Source organism: Triticum urartu, chromosome 2 (genome assembly GCF_003073215.2).
Source record: "Triticum urartu cultivar G1812 chromosome 2, Tu2.1, whole genome shotgun sequence".
NCBI classification, from domain to species: Eukaryota; Viridiplantae; Streptophyta; class Magnoliopsida; order Poales; family Poaceae; genus Triticum; species Triticum urartu.
Genome location: NC_053023.1, coordinates 135,347,136 through 135,370,014, shown reverse-complemented (window position 1 = coordinate 135,370,014; position 22,879 = coordinate 135,347,136). Strand labels below are relative to the sequence as shown.

The 22,879-nt window shown below is 45.6% G+C and overlaps 1 protein-coding gene across 1 annotated transcript; it reads left to right on the top strand.

Moving 5' to 3' along the window:
- Positions 1-148: 148 nt before the first annotated feature.
- LOC125536363 (DNA annealing helicase and endonuclease ZRANB3) lies at positions 149-21,833 on the top strand. Its single transcript, XM_048699559.1, has 25 exons — positions 149-600; positions 1,808-2,131; positions 2,469-2,601; positions 3,696-3,871; positions 4,238-4,311; positions 5,055-5,090; positions 5,165-5,255; positions 5,422-5,481; positions 6,344-6,548; positions 7,316-7,494; positions 7,887-7,988; positions 8,466-8,576; positions 9,019-9,084; positions 9,163-9,261; positions 9,640-9,721; positions 9,877-9,980; positions 10,101-10,229; positions 10,334-10,426; positions 19,262-19,567; positions 19,930-20,114; positions 20,191-20,293; positions 20,428-20,573; positions 20,794-20,873; positions 20,945-21,099; positions 21,422-21,833. Exons 1-25 carry the CDS (start codon positions 259-261, stop codon positions 21,518-21,520), a joined length of 3,480 nt encoding a protein of 1,159 aa, XP_048555516.1. The 5' UTR covers positions 149-258; the 3' UTR covers positions 21,521-21,833.
- Positions 21,834-22,879: the final 1,046 nt, after the last annotated feature.

The following is a 22,879-nucleotide window of genomic DNA, read 5'->3' as shown; positions in this document are numbered from 1 at the left end:
CTCTAGATTTCTTTTAGGAGACGGTCTAGATCTGCTTCCTGGTGGTATCGTCGTAAAGTTCGTCGGAGGCGAGGGGGCCCGGCCCAGCCCAGCCCAGCGCGGCGTATATGAAACACGGGCTTGGTGGCCCAATATATCCTTCGTCTAGCCGTTCCCCGCTCCCCGTGTTCCGTTCCCCCCAGCGGCGGAAACGGCCGTCGTTCCTTGTCAGAGAACCCCACGCCTCCGCAACCCCTAGTGCTAGTGCGGGCGTGGTCCATGGAGATCGCGGCGGAGCCCGTGCGGCTCACGGAGGAGCAGCGCCGCCGCATCGAGGCCAGCCGCCTCGCCGCCCTCGAGAGGCTCAAGCGCTCCGCCGCCGCCGGCACCACCGCCGAGTCGCTCAGGCTCGCCAAGTGCCCAAGAACCGCCCATCCTCTGCCCCCGCGTCCCTGCCCGCCGCCGCAACCGCTTCCGCCGCCCGCGCCTCCGACGGGGTTCCGGGCGGTGCTGGAGGTGTGCAGCCCCGACGAGTTCCAGGTGACGGTGGGCCGAACGGAGGGCAAGGCTTTCCCCGGGGAGGCCGACTGCCTGCGCGCCGTCGAGGACTGCGTCGCTTCGGTACGATCCTCGCGTTCTTGAATTCTTGTCTAGTGCACGCATCTCTTGCCGATTCGGGCTCCGATTAGGGATCTGGTTCTTTCTTGGCGATGCGCGAGTAATTCCGTGCTTTCTTGACTATACTAAGAGTTTCTCCAAAAAAAAATCGTATTTCTTGGCGAAACTTTGGTGTTTGCGTGTTTTCTTGACCATTATTTGTTTCTTTGATTCGACATGCCTGAATCGCTCCGGTGGTTATTTGCCCATTCCGCGTGTCTGACAAATGGCCGTTCTTTAATTTGGGTTCTTGGCCAGTTGCTCGTTTTACAGCATTTTCTTGCCAAATGGATATGGATACTGTATTTCATATGGATTTTTGTCAGAAGGTTTGGTTCACTCATAGCCTAGTGATCTAATCCCCTGTGTGCCATCGCCAAATCAACCCATTCATACCTTAACATGGATAATCGCCTTAACGATCTTGCTCCAAACATACTCTAGCCAATCTTCTGTCTGTCTTATGGCTCTATGCAATAGAATGCTAGACACAAACATTGGAGGTCGAACCCTGACAATGCCCTGCCTTTTGGCTTAACTGCCGAGCGTTGAAGAATTTGCTTGGCCTTCCAGATATCAGCTTTATGGGCAATTGCTGGTACCTACGAATGCCACAACAAATATTTGAGTATATAAAGTGCCAGCAACTAATATTTCGTCCATATTTCAGCGTCACCTTTTTAATCAGTAAATGATTGTGCCACTAAGTTATCTTCACAGTATTCGCTGTTCTATAAAACATACCTTTTGGACAAGAATATATAGTCAAACTATTGATATTTTGATTGATAACATCTTTGCAAAATGTTTAGATTAGATACTTGAAAATCCTATGTGTGAATCTGCTTCAGAAAGTACTTCTGCAGTATTCATTTTTGGATTTTATAGATATATTGCAATAGAAGTTAACGATCCAAGATGTATTTTGAAGACCGCAAAGATGTCTGAAATGGCAGCTTTTATAGGACTGAAGGGAGTAAATGGTGATTATATCACATTTTAGAGTAATCCTTTTGGGGATCGAATAATTTGTGGATGCTTTTAAGCATAAAATGTAAACTTCCGCTGTAATAATTATTTTCATCTGGTTCTTACTTCTTAGTCCCTTTTCTGGATGATAAGCCTTCTGGTCTAGAATCTAAACTGATATCTTCCCTCTTATTGTTGGTAGGCTGTACCATTCTCCACAACACAAAGTCAAAGCGGGCATATTTCTTCTGTCTTTAAACTTGTGCACTATGAGCTGGTGTTGCAATGCTTGAGGAAGTTGACTGGCGTTGTTGTGCAAGATATACCTTATAGAACAAGGCGTGCTGTTCAAAATGCTGGCACAAACTGCGGTTCTGATAAAGAAGTTGACGAGCTTCTCATGAAGCTGCCACGTCGATTACGAGATGCACTTCTACCCTTCCAACTTGAAGGTGTGAAATTTGGGCTTCGGAGGCAAGGGCGCTGCCTTATTGCAGATGAGATGGGGCTTGGCAAGACTCTCCAGGTAAGCACATTATATTTTGTGTATAATTATTGTGCAGATAGTTTATATGCATAAAATTGTTTGTTCCACGGTGTTACAACTTGCAAAATACAGTAAATTGGCATATGGATATTGAGCACACTGATATTGAGCTTGCATCAATACATTTTGGGCAGTAACCGATTGGAATTTTATGTCTGTTTTACTGAACAGTTAATTATATAGCACTTGCCTTTTAGACCTTAATGAAGAAATCATCATATCTGCTTTTGAGCGTAATTTTTTCCCCATGTTGAAGCAGTATTATTTTTCTTGAACAGAATGGGGAAGTAGTATGTTCTCATTTATTTAAATGCAGGCAATTGCAATAGCTTGTTGCTTCAAGGACGAGGGCCCTCTATTAATAGTGTGTCCAGCTGTTCTGCGTTATACTTGGGCGGAGGAATTGGAACGCTGGGATCCTTCATTTCTTCCAAAAGATATTCATCTTGGTACTGATTCAGAGTTTCATTATTCAAGAGTTAATTTTACTGATGCCAAACCTGGTATTATAATTCTTGCATATCTTTAGTGTATCTAATTTGATCCTGAATGCTTGTGAAGTTACAACGATCTCCATATTTATTTCATCAAATTTGAATTGCCTACCACATGTGCCATGTGGTAACAATCTCCATATATGAATTCATATTTCGTATTTTATCCATACATATTCGAAGTATCGAATTCTTTTGGCCCAGATATCATTCATTTGTTGCATCAGCGTCAGTTTTGAAATATTGCAGTAAAAACAGTTGCAGGACAAAATTGCATTCCGTATGAACATTCATAGATGGACCAGATCACTCTATACCTAGTTTCAATGGATCATTAGTCCAATATTGCTTTTCATAAGTTGACCTATCCTTGGATCTTAGTATCTTACTGAACATAGAATCATAAAATAAATGGAAAATGTTCTCGGTTTACATTTTTAGAACAATAAAACCTACCAAGTATGTGGCAAAATGATTTAAAAAAGCGAAGAACATTTAAACTGAACCTAATGTGACGCCATCTTTAACAAAAATGTGAAGCATGAACTATATATGTTTGCTCCAAGCGTCCAACACATATACCGTTCATGACTACAGAACTTAATGTACAGTAAAAAAATTAACTTGTGACTAACATGCATGATTTGATTCCCCCAAGAAAAAAAGGCATGCATGGCTTGATGAGGTGGCATGCTTTGCATGGATATATTTGCAAAATTGTAACTTATGAGTACATGCATGATGATTTGAAGATGTCACACAATTTAGTAAATCAAACGGCTACCAATGATTGAGGTGATATGGAGGCACGCATGTGGAGAGTAATCTACTAGTGGGGGCTAGCTATTTAGATATGTAGAAGATATGTAAAGATTTATGTTGGTGAAAATCATTAATCCTATTCCTTGTCCCTCGTATACCTGCATCTTCAATTTTGGACACTGCTCTATTGCCTTGGCTTTCAGCTTTTCAGTGTTTATTTTGTATAAAGAATACCAAATTTGACTGTTATAATTATATCTGTATTTTTCTCGTTCTTTTTTTTTCAGTGTTTGGTCGACGAGACAGTCTTGAATATTTAGATTTTTGTCCGAAGGTCGTTGTTATTTCATACACGATGTTAAGCATCCTTCGGAAAAGTATGATTAATAGGAGATGGGCACTGATGATCATTGATGAATCCCACAATATACGCTGCACAAAGATGAAAGAAGAAAATACTCAGGTGATACTATCAGGCAACAATTGAATATATCAATCCCAATCCAGGAGGGAGAGTGTATTTGACACATCATATTTTATTATTCTGTAGTAATCATAACATTGTTATGCTTGGTTACTCTCTTTGATGAAAAAAGTGTTTTTAAACCTGCTTCGTGTTTTCACCATTCCATTGTGCTTTCTTAATTTAAAATACTGTAAGAATGCAGAACCACTGAAACTCTGTTGAGCAATCTTTTTCTTATCACTTCAGCCACCTTATTTCAATTTAAGGCGCCTTCTCTGATAATTTTATTTATAATTTGTAGTCTCTTACAGTATTCCGCTTGCTTTACCAATGATCACTTCTACTCTCTTGTGACCGTGACAGACAAAAGCTGTACTGGAAATAGCTCTCAATATCAACCGCATTGTGTTGCTTTCTGGGACACCCTCTTTGTCAAGGTTGTACTAACTTCTAAAATATATCCATTGATTCTTCTCAGGGATCCTTGTGTTGTTGCGCTATTTTTGTTGTGGACATTTAAAACTATAAACAGGCAAATGGATTTATGGTATATGAAATATTTTATGTATGCCATTAGATGATTTCAAATGTTAGGATTAGAATCAATCTCAAAGCACTTCCATTTTAGTTAAGAATTAGAAAATAATTGAAGTTTTTTAACTACCATTTTCTCCCACTGTTTTGACTTTAGAAAATATTACTAAAAGGTCTTTGCCAGTTTTCTCCTTCTGTTTTGAACATCAAACTAAGACCAGTGATCCATGAGAAACATGTCAGTTGCATATGTCTCTTCAGTATATGGTTACCTGTTCATTTTTTCTAATAGGGACCTAAAGGTGTATACTGATTTGCTGAATTATTTGTACTGCATATTGGTTCCACGTCCCTTACCAATTATTGTTACATCTGTATCTTCTATTTTCTTTGCGTAAGCTGAGCTCAGTGTCTGTATTGTGGGTGTTAAAAGTGCCCATCCGTGTCTTTGCATTCTGTATTGTGGGAGTACTTTTTACCCTGCGCACGATATATCTGACTGATTGGTACTGATGTGTGATTTTGTTGTGATACAATTGCATTCCAGAAAGTTAGTTAAATCATTTACTACTCTGGACTTCACTTACCATATATGTTTGTTTGTCAGATTTAACTAATGGTTTCTTTTTTTCCTAGGTGACAATAGACCTTTTGACATCTATCACCAGATAAATATGTTATGGTAAGAAAAGCAGAATGTCATCTTATTGTGTTGGGCATATTGATCTTTTCTGACCACTCCCTCTTGGTTTTCAGTCCCCGTTTGCTTGGAGATGATAAATTTGAATTTGCAAAGACATATTGTTCACTGCATGTTGCTCAAAGCTCCCAGGGTAAAATTTACCAGGTATCTATATCTTGTGATTGTCCCTATTGTCAAGGAGATTGGTAGATCGCTTCAAAACCTTGCAGACTTGCACTTGCAGTTAATTTGAGCAAATAGTGTCTGACTATCTATTAGTCTATACAGAAATGTTTAAATATTTAAGTTCTTCACATCGTTTCACATCCAGGACTTCTCAAAAGGTGCTCGTTTGACAGAGTTAAATGTTCTGCTCAGCCAGACTCTGATGGTCAGCTCTTTCTCTCTCAGCTATTAAAGCCTCTTTGTATAGCTTTCTGTGATTATTGTATCCATGGTACTGTATCTTGTTACTGCTATCCAAACTGCTCATGAACTTATATGGTCACTGCATATTTGGCCTAAGTTCTGCTTGATGATATTTGTTAATTGATTTTGATCAGCTTGGCAGTATATACAGTTTTTATATGTATGAACTTTGTTCACTTGATTATGTATAGAGTCTGCATGGCAGTATGTTATGGAATGCTGTACTCTATGCATGATGAAATTATTTATGTTGTACTCCATCCGTAAAGAAATATAAGAGTGTTTAGATCACTAAAGTAGTGAATTAAACGCTCTTATATTTCTTTACAGAGGGAGTAGAAACTATCCTTTACATGGTTGATGATGTTTTTACCAATGAACGTGTGTTTACTACAGAAGCATGTTTAAGAATGAGACTAGCTTCAGTGCGTAATACTCCATACATTCTCTTATAGATATTGTTTAGAATGCGTGCGATGGAACTTCAACAACTGTGTCCACAAAGTATATTGATGTGTCACATGAAAATTATATTGCTAGATTTCTCACTTGAAGTGCTTCTATATGATCCCATTTCTTAAATATTGTACCATATGATTAGAAAATTAGTGGTGCAATGTGGGTATTGGAGGGAGGTCATGTTGATGTCTGAAATGAAAAGCAGAGGAGAATGAGGGTAGTAAGTTGCTAGCTATATGGACTAAAGCCCGGCGGGTCGTTTTGCTTCCTGTCACAAGCCATGTAACTGCAATGATGTGTTAGGCTGATATTTGATGGTTTATCAATTTCAGATCTAATGGCTGGAGTTTGCTTCTGTGCTGCAGATTAGGCGCTTGAAGGAGCATTTGTTAAATGAACTGCCGCCCAAGCGCCGGCAGATCATTAGGTTAAAGTTGAAGGCATTGAATAGCAGGACAGCCACCTCTATTATCCAAGGGGATTACAATAGCACATATAGTAGCTCTGATGCTCCTATAATTGCCTCTTCTGAGATAAGCAATGACTGTGAAGAAGCAAAAGAGGGAAAAGGTAACATTCATGCTGCTAATAGTAGCAGATGTCAATCGCATATGTTAATCTTACCAACATGATTACCTTCTATGAATTTGCCATGAACTTGTGTGATGTCGAATAGATAGTTATATTGGCCTAAAGCAAGAGGACTGGCTGTAGATACTAAAACTAACCGGTCATTTTGTTGAAGCATGTTTGTTGCATTAGTCATTGCTTTGCATATGCAATACCAAATGTGCCTGGCCTCCAGCTGTGCAGATTATGATGCTGTCATTGACTATCTGAAATGTATTTGCAAAATCTAGATCAACGGGGGAACCCTTTGCTAATGTTATACTGACGGTAACAAAAAAATATCAACACTGTCAATACAAACATTCCCAACATTTTCTTGATTTGAACTATAAGCTTTGACGTTAGCATTGTTTGTACTCCATGTATATCAAAAAGTTGATGGAATCATGGAATTGCAACTGTCTATTTTATACTACCAATGAATTTCCACTGGAAGATTCCAATTCTACCTTATTCTAATGTATTGAATATAAATTGTCATCTTCAAAATTCCAAACATTTATCTATATGACCATAACCTACCATTTTTGGATCTGATATATTCTGTTCCTCAACTCGTAAATAATTCTTACTATGACATGGTGAAATGTATCAAAACTGTTACTGAGAGATGATCAGATGAAGCAAATGTTTTTCGTCATTTTAGCATTTAAGATGATGGTTCTAAGCTATGTGTTACTTTCCTTGTTTTTTTTCCATTTCCTCAGATGATAGTTGCAAGAAATCTCCAAGGCATTTCTCCCCCCAGGAAATTGGCATTGCAAAAATACCTGGGTTTAGTCAGTGGTTCTCAAATCATTTGATGCATGATAATCTGGACGCCCAGTCTAGTTGCCAGAAAACGCTAATTTTCGCCCACCACTTGAAGGTTCTAGATGGAGTGCAGGTAAGATTTACGTTTACAAACTATGATGGGTTTTTTATATGTAATTTGAATACTTAAGTGGTGCTTCAACCAATTTTGTTCTTTATGTATTAAATAAGGAATAAGAATCTCAATAAGATTCAATACTCAAAAGTCGGCACTTTACAAGTAATTGAAAGAAATTGAGTGACATTTGTTCCTGAAAATTACGGCTTACTGGACCCACATAGTCACATCAAAAGTTAGAGAGATGATAATATCTTGTCCAGCATATTTTGGTAAGGGTCTGAGGACCAGTGGTAGAGCACTTCCTAACGTTTCTTTCGGTGGCTGCTGCTAAACTCAAGTGTCTAATTATATGACTTCTAGAAGAAAAAATATTTCTACTTTTGACTCAAGTATTCTCTATCCAGGTGTTCCTCTCTGAGAAGGAGATCAAGTTTGTTCGCATTGATGGCAGCGCACTTCCTAGAGAAAGGAAAGAAGCTGTTGATTCTTTCCGTTTGAATCCAGAGGTTTTCATTTCCCCTTGTTTTATTCATCACTCACCTACTGTTAGAGTATGAGTAATTTTGTGAAAATAGTACAATTTCCATAAATTTGTTTGTGCAAGTTTAAATGTTTTGACAAAAGAATGTCAGCTATAGGTATGTGCCGGCTCTCTATCCATGAAAAATTTCAAGAACAAACTGAATCATTTTTCTAGATACCAAATTTAAAGCTATGACATGCAACAGTCTGAATTAAACAGTTAATCTGCCATTTTTGTATCTCGCAAGCAGGACTGAGTCTGTTCTTAAAAAATTGTATGGATATAGAGCATGCCCATACCTACGCCTGAGAAGTTTTACTTCTATATGTGATTTCTACAGAATTTGGAAAAAAAATCACGGCAGGGAAAAAATCCCTTGTACCTAGTCCATATGATGCTACGCTTCTTATCTTGCATACTGCTTATCCATCATTGAGTTATTTTACTCTTTGCTAAATAGGTCAAGGTTGCAATAATAGGAATTACTGCTGGTGGTGTTGGTTTAGACTTTTCATCTGCTCAGAATGTTGTTTTCCTGGAGCTCCCAAGATCGTCTTCAGACTTACTTCAGGTACTTGTTTTTTCCAACCTTGCACATACATTTTCATTTCAACCCATAGGAAGTGCAAAATTAAACCAGGAGAATTTTTTTGATATCTTGGTAGTTTTGAAGTATACAATGTTAAACCAATCCAGCTGTTCTTGTGAACCTACCCGTGTAGTGAAGTGTTCCGACAGAGTCCTTGAATTTATGCCCATATGTGTCCACTTCACAGTTTATGTGCAGTCTTGAACACATGTATGGCTCACCCTCTTTTACTGTTGTTTCAAATTTATGTCCACAAGTGTAATGAAGTGTCACCGCAAAGTCTCTGAATTTATGCCCATGTGTGTTCACTTCACACTTTATGTGCAGTCTTGAACACATGTACAGTTCACTCTCTTCTACTGTTGTTTCAAATGTTGTTGTAACTACTAACTGCTACATTTAATTGGTGATAACATCATAATAGGCCGAGGATAGAGCTCATAGGCGTGGTCAAACAAATGCGGTCAATATATATATATTCTGCGCAAAGGTTAGCTCCTTTCCTGTTTCCCTGTAGTGTATTTAGTAATTTTGGTAATTAGAGCATTAAATTATTTTGTTCCTGCAGAACACATCAGATGAACCACAGTGGCTTCGCTTGAACCAGAGTCTGTTCCGTGTCTCGTCTGTGGTGAATGGGAAGAAAGATGCTATAAGAGAAATTGAGGTAAGTCCATAAGTGATTGGGTTTGCAACTGGCTGCGTCGTAGGTGCTAATTAATTTCAGAAAGGCGAGTGAAACATTTGCAACTGCATGAAGCACACTTGTGGAACATTTGCAACTGAGATAGTGTTGAAACTTTATTTACAAACTGAGAAAATATTTTACATGTACGGAGAAGCCTGGTAAAGTGTTAGAACTCAGATGAGACCTGGTTGATTGTATCACTGCTGGCATCAGTTGGTTTACTAGGATCTTGAGCAAGATTCTAGGACCAATGCACGCAATTCAGTTATTCTATTAGGCTTTATTCATTCATCATTCCTTCCCTCTTTGTAAGGTTGATCAAGTTTATTCATTCATCGTTCCTTCCTTCTTTGTAAGGTTGATCAAGTTTACCACCTTGGGGAAATCAGTAACACTAAGGAGAGACCAGAAATTGAGTTTCTTCCAAATTGTGGTGCAGGTAAAACATTAGGAAAATCAGCATCAGATGATTAACTAAATTTTTTGAATGGAAAGTTTTTTTTTAATGGAATCAACAATTAGCTCTAGCTGATTAATTGATAGAGAGACTGAGTTATTTAAGCCTTATACAATGCTCTTCTGGTGAATCAAAAGGTCTTTTGGAAAGTGGCACTATGTCTGTTGACCATCTTCCTGGCATCAGCGATATGGAGCTTGAGTCAGATTTCACTATTAGGACTATTCCTCTACAGATTGAGGTTCAAACAAGATGCCCCTCTTAATTTTTTTGCCATTATTCACTGGACTCTCTTATCATTCATTCAGCATTCCCATGCTTGATTTCCAGCTGATTCTGCTTGTGCACCTTACCCTCTTAGGATGAAGGCCTTCATTCAGGAATGCAATATAGTCCAGGTCCAGCAGTACATGAAGATACAGTTTGCAATAGTTTTTCTATTTCACCAGCTATCTCTGGCTCTTCAAGTACACGAAGTAAATCAACGAAGGTAATTAAAAAAATTCTTGCTGGTATTATATTATATTGTATTTTGTGCAATGTGTCATTTTTAGTGGATAATACAATGTATCTTATGCTGCTCAAATACAACAGGTTCGTAGGAGCTTTTGTGAAAATCGTGATACTTTAGGTCTTCCAGGAACTATTTCAGATGGCCATATTCGAGTGGAGTATCTGCGTTTCGAGGTTGAAAATTCTTCCACTTATACTATCTTTTGTCATCTTTGTGTTTACATGTTTTTTTGAGGAATCACCCGCGGGGGGGGGGGGGGGGAGAGGATCCCCACCTGTATATATTACTCAATCGGCCAAAAGGGGCCCAGCAGAGACAGATTACAGATTACAGGGGCACGACAAGCCGTGTGGTAAGGTAGCTAAGCCAAGACCTGGCAGCTACCTTGTCAGCATGATCTCTCAGGCGATGCGAAAAAAGCTCAAAGTCAGTTACAATGTTCTGGGTGGTAAAACGAGAAGAGTGATCTTCAGAACGGAAGACAACAGCATTGCGGGAGTCCCAAATTCGCCAGAGCACTACCAGTAGCACTTCCGGCCACACCCTGCAATCAAGCTCATGCGGGAGCTGAACCATCCAGAGATCCTGGAATCTGGGCGTCGTGGGGAGGCCTAGTTGTTCCCAAATCTGCACAGCACGCGGGCAGTCGAGGAACAGGTGAGAAGTGTCTTCAGAAAGAGCAGCACAGCGCGGGCAGCTGGCGGAGTCAGACATGTGTTTGTAGGACAGGTTCGCTCTAGTGTTTAGTCTGCCACGAAACAAGAGCCAGGCAAACAGTTTAAGCTTGTGCGGTGCTCTTGATCTCCAGATGAGATCAGCGTGATCGTCCTCCAGGTCTTCATGCATCCGAATCTTGTATGCTGCTTTGGACGAGTAGCTTTGCCCATGCAGCAAAAACCTTTCATCCTGGCCAACCGTCAACCGAACATCCTGCAACAACAAGCAAAGAGCATCTAGCTCGCGCGAGGCGGCCGAGGTTATCCTGTTTGAGAGGTTTGCCTGTATCCCGTCTCGCATGATATGTACCACTGGGATGAAGATATTTGTAGAGTGGGAGTAAAGGCTCGGAAAAGCAGTGGCTATAGAGGTTGGCAATAACCAGGTGTCAAGCCAGAAGAAAGTCTTCTGACCATTATTGGTGAGGACAAAGGTGATCGGGAGGAGTATTTGAAGCTGTGTTTGGATAATTTTAGTTAGGAACGAGGGGTTTCGGCATGATGCCAAGTGGGAGAGGCTGCAAAGGTGTTGTTTATCTACCCAGTCAACCCAAGGCAGGCGGATGGTATTTTCATGGGTTAGGTATTTGTAAGCAAACTTCATAAGGAGACAGTCGTTCTGAACAGCTAGGTTCTTGATGCCTAGACCACCAAAAATTTTCGGTTTACAAACGTTTTTCCAAGCAATCAAACATTTGGATCCCGTGCACGTCTCCTCAACAGCCCAAAAGAAGGCGCATCGAATGGCATCCAGAGCTTTTAGCGTTTTCTTTGGGATTTTGAAAACCGACATGAAGTACGTAGCGAGAGAGTCTAAGACAGAAGAGATGAGCACAAGCCTCGCCGCACGATTGAGCAATTTTGCGCACCAGCCCGAGAGGAAAGATCGGTAAGAGGAGAGGAGGGGCTGGAAGGCCGAGGGGGGGGGAGCTTAGTGGGGGATAAGGGTAGGTCGAGATAGGTTTGGGGGAAGCTAGAGATCGCACAACCAAAGATTTGGGCAATTGCGGAGGCGGTTGTGTCATCAACATTCATGGGGACAAAAGTGGTCTTGGCAAAATTTATACAGAAGCCAGTTGCCAAGGCAAAATCATCGAGAAGCTGCTTGAGTTTGCGGGCAGCAGTGATGGAGGCATGGGCAATGATAAGGGTGTCGTCGGCATATTGCAGAATGGAAGGCGGAATATCATTGTAGACCGGGTGGTGTAGCTCGTTTGTTGGATCAGAGGCGGCAGACAGGATGAGCTGTTGGAGAACATCGGCAACGATGATGAACAGATACGGCGAGATGGGATCACCCTGCCGAAGGCCGTTTTTACACTGAATCCAGCTACCAGGTACCCCGTTAAGAATGACAGCAGTTTTACCGGTAGAGAGCAAGTCCTCAATCCAGGAGCAGAACCGATCTGGAAAGCCCCGATGGCGAAGTATTTTGAGCAGGTAAGGCCACGAAATGGAGTCGAACGCCTTCCTGAAATCAAGCTTGAGGACCATTGAAGCGGCTTTTCGTTTATGGCAACAGTTTAAAGAATCAGCAGCATAGATGAAGTTTTCAGCAATACACCGTCCAGATATAAATCCAGTTTGGTCACCGTGCACGAGTAGTGGGATGTAGGTTTTTAGGCGATTGGTGAGGAGCTTGGCGATGCCTTTGATTGGGCAGTTTTGCAGAGAGATCGGGCGAAAAGCATGTGCGGAGTTAGCACCATCTTTCTTTGGGAGAAGCACAATGAAAGATTTGTTAAATTGCTCCGTTTGAGAGGTTAGTTGATAGAAGTCATGGAAGAAAGCAATGAGATTGCGCTTGATGGAATTCCAGGCCGAGTTGTAGAAGCAAGGCCCAAAACCATCAGGGCCCGGGCTAGCGTTGGGGTTCATGTGCAGGAAGGCCATTTTGATTTCGTCAGAGGTGAAGGGGGCATCAAGATGTCGAAGTTGGGTCACCGGGGTAGCATACAGGTGAGATAAATCAAAGTTCCACGAAGTAATCGCTGGACGGCCTAACAGATTTTGGTAGAAGTCTTTCAGAATAGAAGCTTTTTGATCATGAGCAAGGAAGTCCTGATTCTGGTATCGTAACAAAGGGATCTGATTTTTTCTGAAACGTTGAGAGGCGGAAACATGAAAAAATTTCGTGTTCTCATCCCCCTAGATGGCGCGTTTGACTTTGGCCCGCTGCCTGATTGCTATCATGCGATCCCGGATGGCTTGATGAAGGGTGCTTTTGAGAATGATTCGCAGGGATGACTCAGCAGCAGAGAGGGAACGTGATTCTTCCTTGGCATCGATTAGCCTAAGCACCGTCTTGCACTGTTCCTCCCTGATGGATGGTGGTCTGAGAGTTTTAGCCCATTGCTTTAGGCGCGAATGGCAGGTTTGAAGAGTTTGGGCCAGGTGGGAAGAGTCCGGTGGGCTGGAGTGACTGTGCTGGGCTGCTGCCTGAGCGATTATGCGTCGGCAGGCCTGGTGAAGGGCCCAGGACCGTTCAAACCGAAAAAGGGGGGGCGGGGGATAGAGGTAGAGATGGAGACGACTAGTGGAACATGGTCAGAAGTAAAGCGTGGCAAGGAGGTGAGCGAGGAGTTTGGGAAAGAATTGTTCCAAGCAAGGTTGAAGAAGGCACGATCTAGGCGTTCCAGGACAGGCGAGTCTTGATTATTTGACCAAGTGAATTTCCTGTCCAGGAGGGGGGTTTCTAGTAGCGCAAGTTGGTCCAACGTATCATTAAAGAGATTAGCCTCTAGCTGATGAAAATTAGAGTTGTTTTTCTCGTGAGGGAAGCGAATGAGATTGAAATCGCCAAGGACTAACCACGGGGTGTTATCAGGGGGGGCAATACTTTTAAGTTCGTCAAGGAAGTCACTTTTGAGAGCTCGGGTAGTGGGAGCGTAAACGTTTGTGACTACAATGGGGGTTTGACACGCGATAGATTGAAGCGTAACAGAAGCACAGTACGAGTGGTTGACGTATGTTTGGACCGAGAGGGAAGAGGTGGAGACAGCCGTTAGCAACCCCCCAGCCGTGCCCCGTGCGGGGAGGGAGCTAACAAAATCGAGGGAAGAGGGGAGAAAGGATCTGATTTTTTGCGGAGAGGGGGCTGCCAATTTGGCTCCTTGAAGGAGAAGGAGGTTTGGTTTGAGAGACAGTAATTCAGACAACACTTCAGTACATTTTCTATCATCACCTAAACCTCTTACATTCCACGAACAGAACAACAAATTCGAACTAGACATAGATCACAAAAACAGACACCAAACTTGGGACGAGATACATGATAACTAGGGCCCAGCCGTGGGTACAAACACCCGTGGGAATAGGTAAAGCTAGTAGCAGACACAGACTACAACAACAACCAATCATCTTCATGCAGCTAAACATAGATCACTTGGCAGAGGCACCAGCAAAAGAGGCCACGAAATCAGCCTCATCAGGAGAAGAGCCACACTCCAGAGCCAGAGCGGCCAGGGCACGGGGAGAGCCCGACTGCGCAGCATCAGGGTACAGGCGAGCGGTACGCACTGCATCCTCGAAGTCGCGAGCGGAGCGGCCCAGCATCAAGCGCTTGGCTTTGGCCTTGGAGGCTTTGTCCTCCATGGTCTCCTTCCTGTATGGCTCCAGCTCAGCAAGACGAGCACTCCGCCTGACATGCAGCACCGAGCTAGCCCGCTTGCGGTACGCATGCTTCTTCTTGGCAATGGCCTCGTGCACTGCCGGCTCAGGCTCCTCGTCCAAGACCCGCAGAGGGGGCTGAGCCAGAGGTGCAGCAGCCCGGGGACGGCGAGAGTAGACCACCGGAGGAACAGATTGAGGAGCCAGCTCCAGCACCGGCATGGCGGTAGTAGCAGTACATGCGGCAGCAGGAACGGGGACCACCGAAGGCACACAGCTGGGGGGGAGGGCAGGCACCGGTGATGCAGCAGAAAGCATAGAAGCAAGGATCGAAGGCACCGGATGGATGGCTGGGGCGATAGAGACAGGAGGAGGCACAACGGGCTGCATGTCAGCAAGGATAGAGTCAAGTATGACGGGGGGAGCCAGGCCAACCCTAGCAAGCGGTACTTCATCATCGGAGGAGCTTAAAGCTAGCTCCACAAAAGCATTAGCGGCAAGCGAGGCATTTCTTGAGGGGGAAGGAGGAAGGCCCTGAGGGAATTCTGGGGAGACGGTGAACGGCCCAAAAGCAGCCATGGCGGCAGTGGCACACTGGAGACCGATCGAAGGGTCTGGAGCAGGCGAATCCGAGTCGGAAGCGGAGTCCGAGCCGGAGTCCGAATCCTCATCAGAGGAGAAGGGAGATGGGTCACTTGGGCCAATACGAGAGACCTTGCCATGCTCGAATAGTTGGACAACTAGGAGATCTAGATTGGGAAGCTGGACTATGAGAGCATCCGGCAGAGAAGTTCCTTTGAAGAGGGCGACATGAGCCCGGATGGAAGTGCGCTCATCGGATAGCAGGCAGTATTGGTCAATGGAGAAGATTTCGCCCAGGAAGTTGAGGTTGAAGTGGACACCCGAAGGGTGCCAGAGCTCAAGGGGGAAGCCGATGGCTTCTAACTTCGTGAGATCGTCCTCAAATAGGGCAGTGGAATGGCCATGGTTTTCAGCAGGCTCGAACGAGATGGTGTTTCCATCAACATGCATGGGGCCACGCGTGATGACGGCGTGGCGAGCAGCAGCAGTGGGGAAGGAGACCAGTCCAGCGCCACGGAAAGACGCCGCAACGCGAAAGACAGGGTTGCCACCGCGCTCCCGAAGCACGCGGCGAATCTCAGGGAAAGGGTTGTGAACGGGAGTGCGGAAGTGGACGAATGCATACCTAGCTATGTCATCGTTAACAAGCTGGCAAAGGTGGGAGGCCCACTGTTGTGGTGCGTGGGAGGCGTCAATGTCGGGCGGGAAGCGTGGCAGGGAGCGTGTGTTGGGCGTGGAGGGGAAAGGTTGAGGCGGCGAGCAGTAGCAGCAGCTGCGTCATCTAAGTCATGAATGGCTTTGATGAGGTGGAGCTGGATCCTGACCGCGGCTCCATCCACTGGGTTGGAGAGATCCGGGGGAGGGGAGTTGAGATCAAAAGTAGCCTCCGGGCAGATGAGGTGGGGCTCGATGGAGGGGGAACTGAAGTGGCGCGGGGCGGGGTTGGAGGAGGCAGCATCATGGATCTCCACCTCGAACAAGCCGAAATGAAGCGTGGAGGGGCCTGCGGTGCTGACAGGCGGGTTGGTTGGAGAGACGACGGCGCGGCGAGCTCAGCCATAGCATCCATGGGGCTGACATGATAGAAGGCAGGATTAGCACGGGGAGTAGGGGAGGGCGGCAATTTGGGAAAACAAGGAAGAAGGCGACGAGCTTTGCACCTGAAGCTACGATGACCGGAGCACCAGCAGCGGGCGCAGCGGACTGGATCCCTGCAGTCGAAGACGATGTGGTCCGCCGCGAGACACCGGAAGCACCGCCGCCGACTCGTCTTCTTGCGTTTGGAAGAGGCGGGGGAGGAGTGGTAGTGTGCTGTTGCCTTAGCAGGGGGGTGGGGTTGGGAATATATAGGGGGGGGAGGGGATGGAGCTGGCCTTGGGACGCAGCAGCACGTCTCGATAGGAGGGGGAAGGAGCGGGGGTCGAGGCGCGCCACGGCATGCCGCAGGTTGCGTGAGAATCTTCAGCTGCCACAGCTGCATGAGGAGGGCAAGGTCGCTTGTCATGGCAGAGGGGATAAGGAATGGACAGAAGCGGGGGTGAGAGGATGTGGGGGGCGCATGCGTGCGAGGCCACGCGCTGACCGGAGCGACCAGAGATCGCTCGAGGGGCTCGATGGGCAGGACCAAAGTCCTGTAGGGGGGTAGCCAATCTAGGGGCCACATGTCATAGACATGAGGTACGACTTGGGAGTTGTCGCGCGGCGCAGAGACGGTTTGCAGGGGGGGCAGGAGGCCAGGGGCAGGTGAGAGCGGCAGGGCGTGGGTAGGCTGAGTGGGGCCAGTCGGTGGAACCGTTGAAGGGGTGGTCCGATTGTCAGTGGCGTGAGGTGGCAAGGGCGGGGTGGGCACAGTTTGGGCGGCTATCTCGTAGTCTGAAGCGGACGTAGGCGAGGCCATAGTAGGCGTAGCCTTTTTCGTCTCGGGCTGGGCGGGGGGTGGTGACTGGAGAGACGCCGCGAAGATTGCATGCAGCGCGGGGGGATTTTGTGTCTCCAGAGGGCAGCACTGTAGCGGCGAAAAGGGCGCCGGTGGATTCATTTGTTCGACCGAGGGGCCAAGATCGGCACATGTACCAGCAGAAGGGCAGTGGTCAAACATGTACTCGCGATCTGCACAAGCGGAGGCGTGAGAGGGGCCTGGGGGGGTACATGCGTGCATGAGGGGGGCCAGCGTGCCATGCAAGCGAGAGGAAACCATGGGGGCACGAGCCGTGCATGTAGGCAAAGCCGGGGATGCATGGGTAGTGGGGTCCGATGGATATGAACCATGCATGTTGGGGAAAAGGGCAGGGGGGAGGAGCCGTACGTTTCCGGTGCCAAAGCAGCGTGCACGCGAGTTGGCTCCACATGCACACATACTGAATCCCTTAAAATGCGAGGAGACAAGGCCCGGGGAGATGAGAGATCTAGACGGGATAGCAGGCGATAGCGATCTGGCAGTAGCAAGCGTCGAGTCTTTGCAGTGAGAGTTTGATGAGAAACGACCAAGAATCGATTGGGCACTGTAGTTGGTGTCACGAGTTTTCGAGGACAAGAAAACCGTTGAAGGGCCGTCCTCCTCTACGACAGAGTCAAGGTCAGACTGGGCAAGTTGTTGGGTTTCAAACAAGCCTAGTTCGAAATGAGAGAAGGCGTAGGGAGAGCGGGAAACTAGTCTCGTCCTAACAGCTACCGAGGAGACCCAGGTGCAAAAAAGATGCTCGTCAATGATTTGCACGTGAAAAACATTAGTATTGGAAAAAAGGTGGTCTAGGGCATCCGACACCAGCTTAACAGCTGGGACTACCTGCTTAAGAAGCTTAACTGATACCCATACTTCTACATTTGGGCTAAGGTGAGGGGTTTTGGGGTTGACCGTAATGTCGATGTGGAGATCATGCAAGAGCCGGCTACGAAAGCGAAAACCTGGACGAACAGGACGTACCTTAGCGCCTCGGCGATGCAGGGGCTCAGAGCTCGTGGTCACAGGAACCAAGTTGAGGCGGGAAGTCGAGGAAGCAAGGCTGATTCCAGCCGCCGCACTGCCCACCGGCGACGGGGGCGAGGTCGACGGTGGAGGGGGAAACCGGAGCAGAATGCCACGCCGCCAGAAATCACCAAAGCTGGCGATAAGGCAGGCGACGTCCTTGGAGGCAACGGTGAAGGAGAAGCGTCCCTCCCCATCAATGGTGACGTTGAAAGCCTCATGATCTCCACCGAAGAGACAAGCCAGGATGAGAGCAAAGAGATCAGCCCCCACATTAAAAGGGAACTGGATGATCCTTGCATACGAGCGACACCCATGAGCCGAGTGCCCAGCCTGGAGAGTGACGGAGGAGCGGCGGCAAGACCATGCAAGGCGCTCGAAGGCAAGGCCAAGATCTGACGGGACATGGAGGACAGCGGCCAACGGGCGGCAGGAGAGCGATGCCGCCGGCGGTCGCACGGGGGTGGCTAGGGCTAGGTCGAATGGCAGCACAACAAGGGAGACGAGGCGCCGCTTGAAGACGGCAAAGCGAAGGACAAGGTCAGCCACCTCCCTTGAGGCGACATGGAAGCGGAAAAGGCGATGCGAAATCTTGTGAACGAAGAGCTCAAAGGCAGAACCGCCATAGCATGTGTGGAGGAAAGCTGCGGCAAGGGTTTCATCAAGGTGAGCTGCCGAGCCAGCAAAACAGGCTAGCAAAGGGGTCGCAGAGGCTAGGTCTGGGGTGGTGATCGACGAGCACAAGGAGCTCAGCAAGGTTTGAGAACGAGCCAAGGCAGCATCGTTGCTAATGCAGAGAATGCCCTGTAGCGCAGTTTGGCTGGACTGGATGAACCGCGGCAGCGCTGGCAGGGCGGCGGCAGTAGAGAGGGGCAAGCGGGATATCCCGTTGGCCGGAGCAGGAGCGGGTGAGGGCTCACCGGAGGCCGGCTGCACCGGAGTAGGGGGTGGGAGGGCTGGGGGGCGTGGGGGAGCGTGGGGGAGCCGAGAGAGAGCCATCTTCTGTGGTGGGTTCAAATTCAGTTTACATGTTGTATTACTGCTTGTCCCAACTTGCAACATTATTTTCATATCAGTTTGCTTTCTTTTGCCATCTAATTCTTCAAATTCCTCTGATTTGTTATCATCTTTCACAGGTTAGCCATCATACAGGTCGAATCCACTTGTACATTTGTGTTCCAGGACATGATTCAAGACCCAGACCACTTTTTCAGAATTTTCTGCCTGAAGAAGTAGAATCACCTTTATGCTCTAGTAGTGACAAGAAAGCAAGTAGGCAGCTCTTGACTAATCCAGCATTTTGCAATATGTTCAAAGCATTTGTAAAAGAATGGTTAGAACTAAGACCAATTGATCAGAGGAAACTCCTGGGAAAGCCGTTACAGCTTCCATTGAGCCTTGAGTTGTGCTATCTGACAAATAGCATCAGCCACAGTACACAAGTATGCACATCTTGACTTTGACACTCTTTTCTTTGCAAACTCAATTTGTTCCAGTTACAAAGATTGCAAATACGGTGCAAAACAATGCCTGGTATCCACGAGATTACGACTATACATCTATGTCATGCAAACTTCTTATGTCCTAGAAAAGTATCCCAATATCTGCTTAAGTTTGTATAAGAATAAGTCTGAATTTTCCATTTGCACTCCAGTCTTACCTGAGTTAATACTTACGCTACAGACATGAGACATGATCTTGTGCCAAACTAAGAACAGATGACATTTATCATAGAATAAATACTTGGCTTGTTCCTTGATTTGATGGTGTCCTCTTTTATGTCTGTTGTGATCGACTTTCTTAGGGATTGATTAAAGGGGGGAGTAAGAGGCGTATAGCTCCATTGAGTGTTGTCAGTGATCATTTGCCTGAAAATGCTGAATGGAGAAAGGTGGTTTTACGTCGTGGCACGACTAAAGAGAGAGAATACACTCAAGGCTGGACTACTGATGATGAGCCTCTCTGCAAATTATGTCAAAAACTTTGCAGGTAATATGACTCGCTGATGTACTTGTTCTGGAGCCAATCATGTTCTGTCATAACAATGCTCTTTGTTTTTGTTCAGTGGGAATCTTGCGAAATCACCCGAATATTTTGAAGATCTATTCTGTAAGCTTGATTGCTTCCGGTTGTACAGATTGAGAACCAACCAGAGTGCCCTGCGGCAGGTATGACTTACTTTTACCTTCTGCCATTAACATAGCCCTGATGTGGAAATAAGGCTAATTTGCCATTTCTACAAACAAAAATTGTGAATTGTATGTAATGGAGTTTCTGCTTGTTAAATACCTTTACTTTACAGGCACTGTTTCAAATAGAACATGGTATATGTTCCCAGTGCAAGCTTGACTGCTGCAAGCTCGTCAAACATATTAAACCCCTCAGCAACCAAAAGAGAGAAGCACACATCAGGAGTGTTGCTCCAAATATTGCATGTAGGAAGAAGCTGTAAGTGCTACAACACTCTGATACTATGCATTTCCAACCTTTTGGCAGCTTTTACATGCTTCACTTTGCATATCTAGCACAGTTTAGCAGAGCACTCTGGTCTGAACAGCTGTAATACACTAACAGAACTCACCAAATATTGACGAAAATGGGAATTTCCATCATTATTAATCTGACGGTTTCATGTGGGTTGTCTTATTAATGCTGTACTGGACCACAGGCTAGCAAAGCTTGTCGAAGAGCCAACACGGGGAAATGCTTGGCATGCAGATCATATAGTACCTGTGTATAAAGGAGGAGGTACAGTACATGTACAGTTTCTATCTTGTTGGCTCATCACTGCATGTCCTAATTCATGTGGTTTCTGGCAGGGGAATGCACACTCGAGAATATGAGGACGCTTTGCGTGGCTTGTCATGCTGAGGTCACCAAAGATCAGCAAAAGGAGCGAAAAGAAGCAAGAAAAGAAGAAAGAAGGAAGGCCGAAGAGCTTCTGAGAAATGCTGTGAATCAGCTGAAGGATGATGTTAGTAGTTCCTCTGGAGTTCAAGTATCTTCTAGCCTTTAAATTTTCGCAAGATTTAAGCTCTCTGGATAACCACATGTCTTTTCTGTGTTAAAAAGAAGTGATTTTCTCCTATATTTACTTCTGCAACTTCCAACATTCCATTTCATAGAGGCATGACTGACACCAATCGATTCTTCCGCAAATGACACGTTCAGAAGTCAGTTGATTAAGTTGTAAATAAGGTTGATTTGTTAGAGTTGTTCCATATTTTTGTGACATGCACAGTTCTAGTTCACTGATAATACTCTTGATGTTGACATTCAACTTTTTTTTGTTGTAGGCATGTGAAGCGACAGAAGACGACGATTCTTGGTTGGTTACAGTCCCTGGCAGTGCCTACTCAGCAGTACCGCAGGCTCCTCTTACGCCCAGAAAATAGCATGTTATGGCACTAGTACACCTGGGACGGTTATTTTGTGGTCTCATTGGACAGATGTTTTGTGCATGTGTTGAATGCGATACTCATGTAGAAGTATGTATTTTCCTTTAGTTGCAAATCTGATACCATCTTCAGTCAACCTTTTGTTGTCAACTGAAGAAGGTTGGTAGAATTATGCAACCCAATTGCAACCAAGTCAGCTACTGTCGCAAAACTCTTACATATACTTGGAGGCAATATTGTGGTATGCTGCTGCTGTAAGATTTGTTTCAATTCATTTAAAGAATCTGGACACTGCCATCCAGTTCCAGGAGGTGCTGAGGCTAAATGTGGATGGCTCATACATCGAGGGGCAGAATCATGCGGGCTGCTGGGGTGTTGTCGTGCGTGACAATGAAGGTGCTGTTGTTGCTGCAAAGGGAGGGGGAAGAACTGACCGTGTATCCAGTGCTCTTCATGCGGAGCTCCTCGCAGCGTGTGGTGCTGTGGACCTTTCACTCGTTTGGAGCGGTAAGAATATGCCCGGAGCCTGGTGACCGAATGCCATCTGCTCATGCATGTATGGTGCAGTGTACGTATGGTTTATCTTGATCGGTGCACATGAGACAAGGTTTTAAAAGGCAGCACCCGGAACACATCCTAGAAGGTAAGATTACAGGTGGAGCCAAGTGAAATATTTTCAGTACATCACAATTTTAAGAGAAGATGCACCCTGAAAATGCATGTAGCCCTTAGATCGTCAGTGGTCTCAATCCTCTGCAGCATAGGTGAACAAATGTTGCAACAACAACCACTGCTTAGCGAGCACAGGGAAGAACCACTGCCAGCTGCTTTCGGTGTCCCTGGGCACACCAGCACCCCCGTGGCTTTCCTCATGCTTAGCTTTAGCCACACGCCCACCTCCCTGTGATTGGGGCGCAGAGAACCTGCGCATAAAAAAGTTTTTTAGGCAATCATGCATTGCTCGCTGTGCACACCATTTCTCCATGACAGTAACACATGCAAGGGTCATGTAGACAGATAACATATCACTACACTTGTGTATTTCTCAAGCTAGGATAGCAAGTAGTACTACCCACCATTTTAACATGACAGTAACACAGGCAGATTTCTCAAAAGAGGACAATGCATTTACTTTTAACATACCTGCTGTTACATCAGCTGGGGGAGCGGCCCTTGATGCAGTGCACGACTTGGCCATGTCCAGCAGGAGCCCTCTGGTGAATCCCAAATACTTAAGCTCAGGCTGGTCAATAACCATTTTGAGACATGGCAGCTTGCCCCTCGAGGATGTAATGATTGTCCTGAGCACCTCACAGCATAGGCCTGTCGCTGGCTCGCCATCGCATTGTTCTTGGA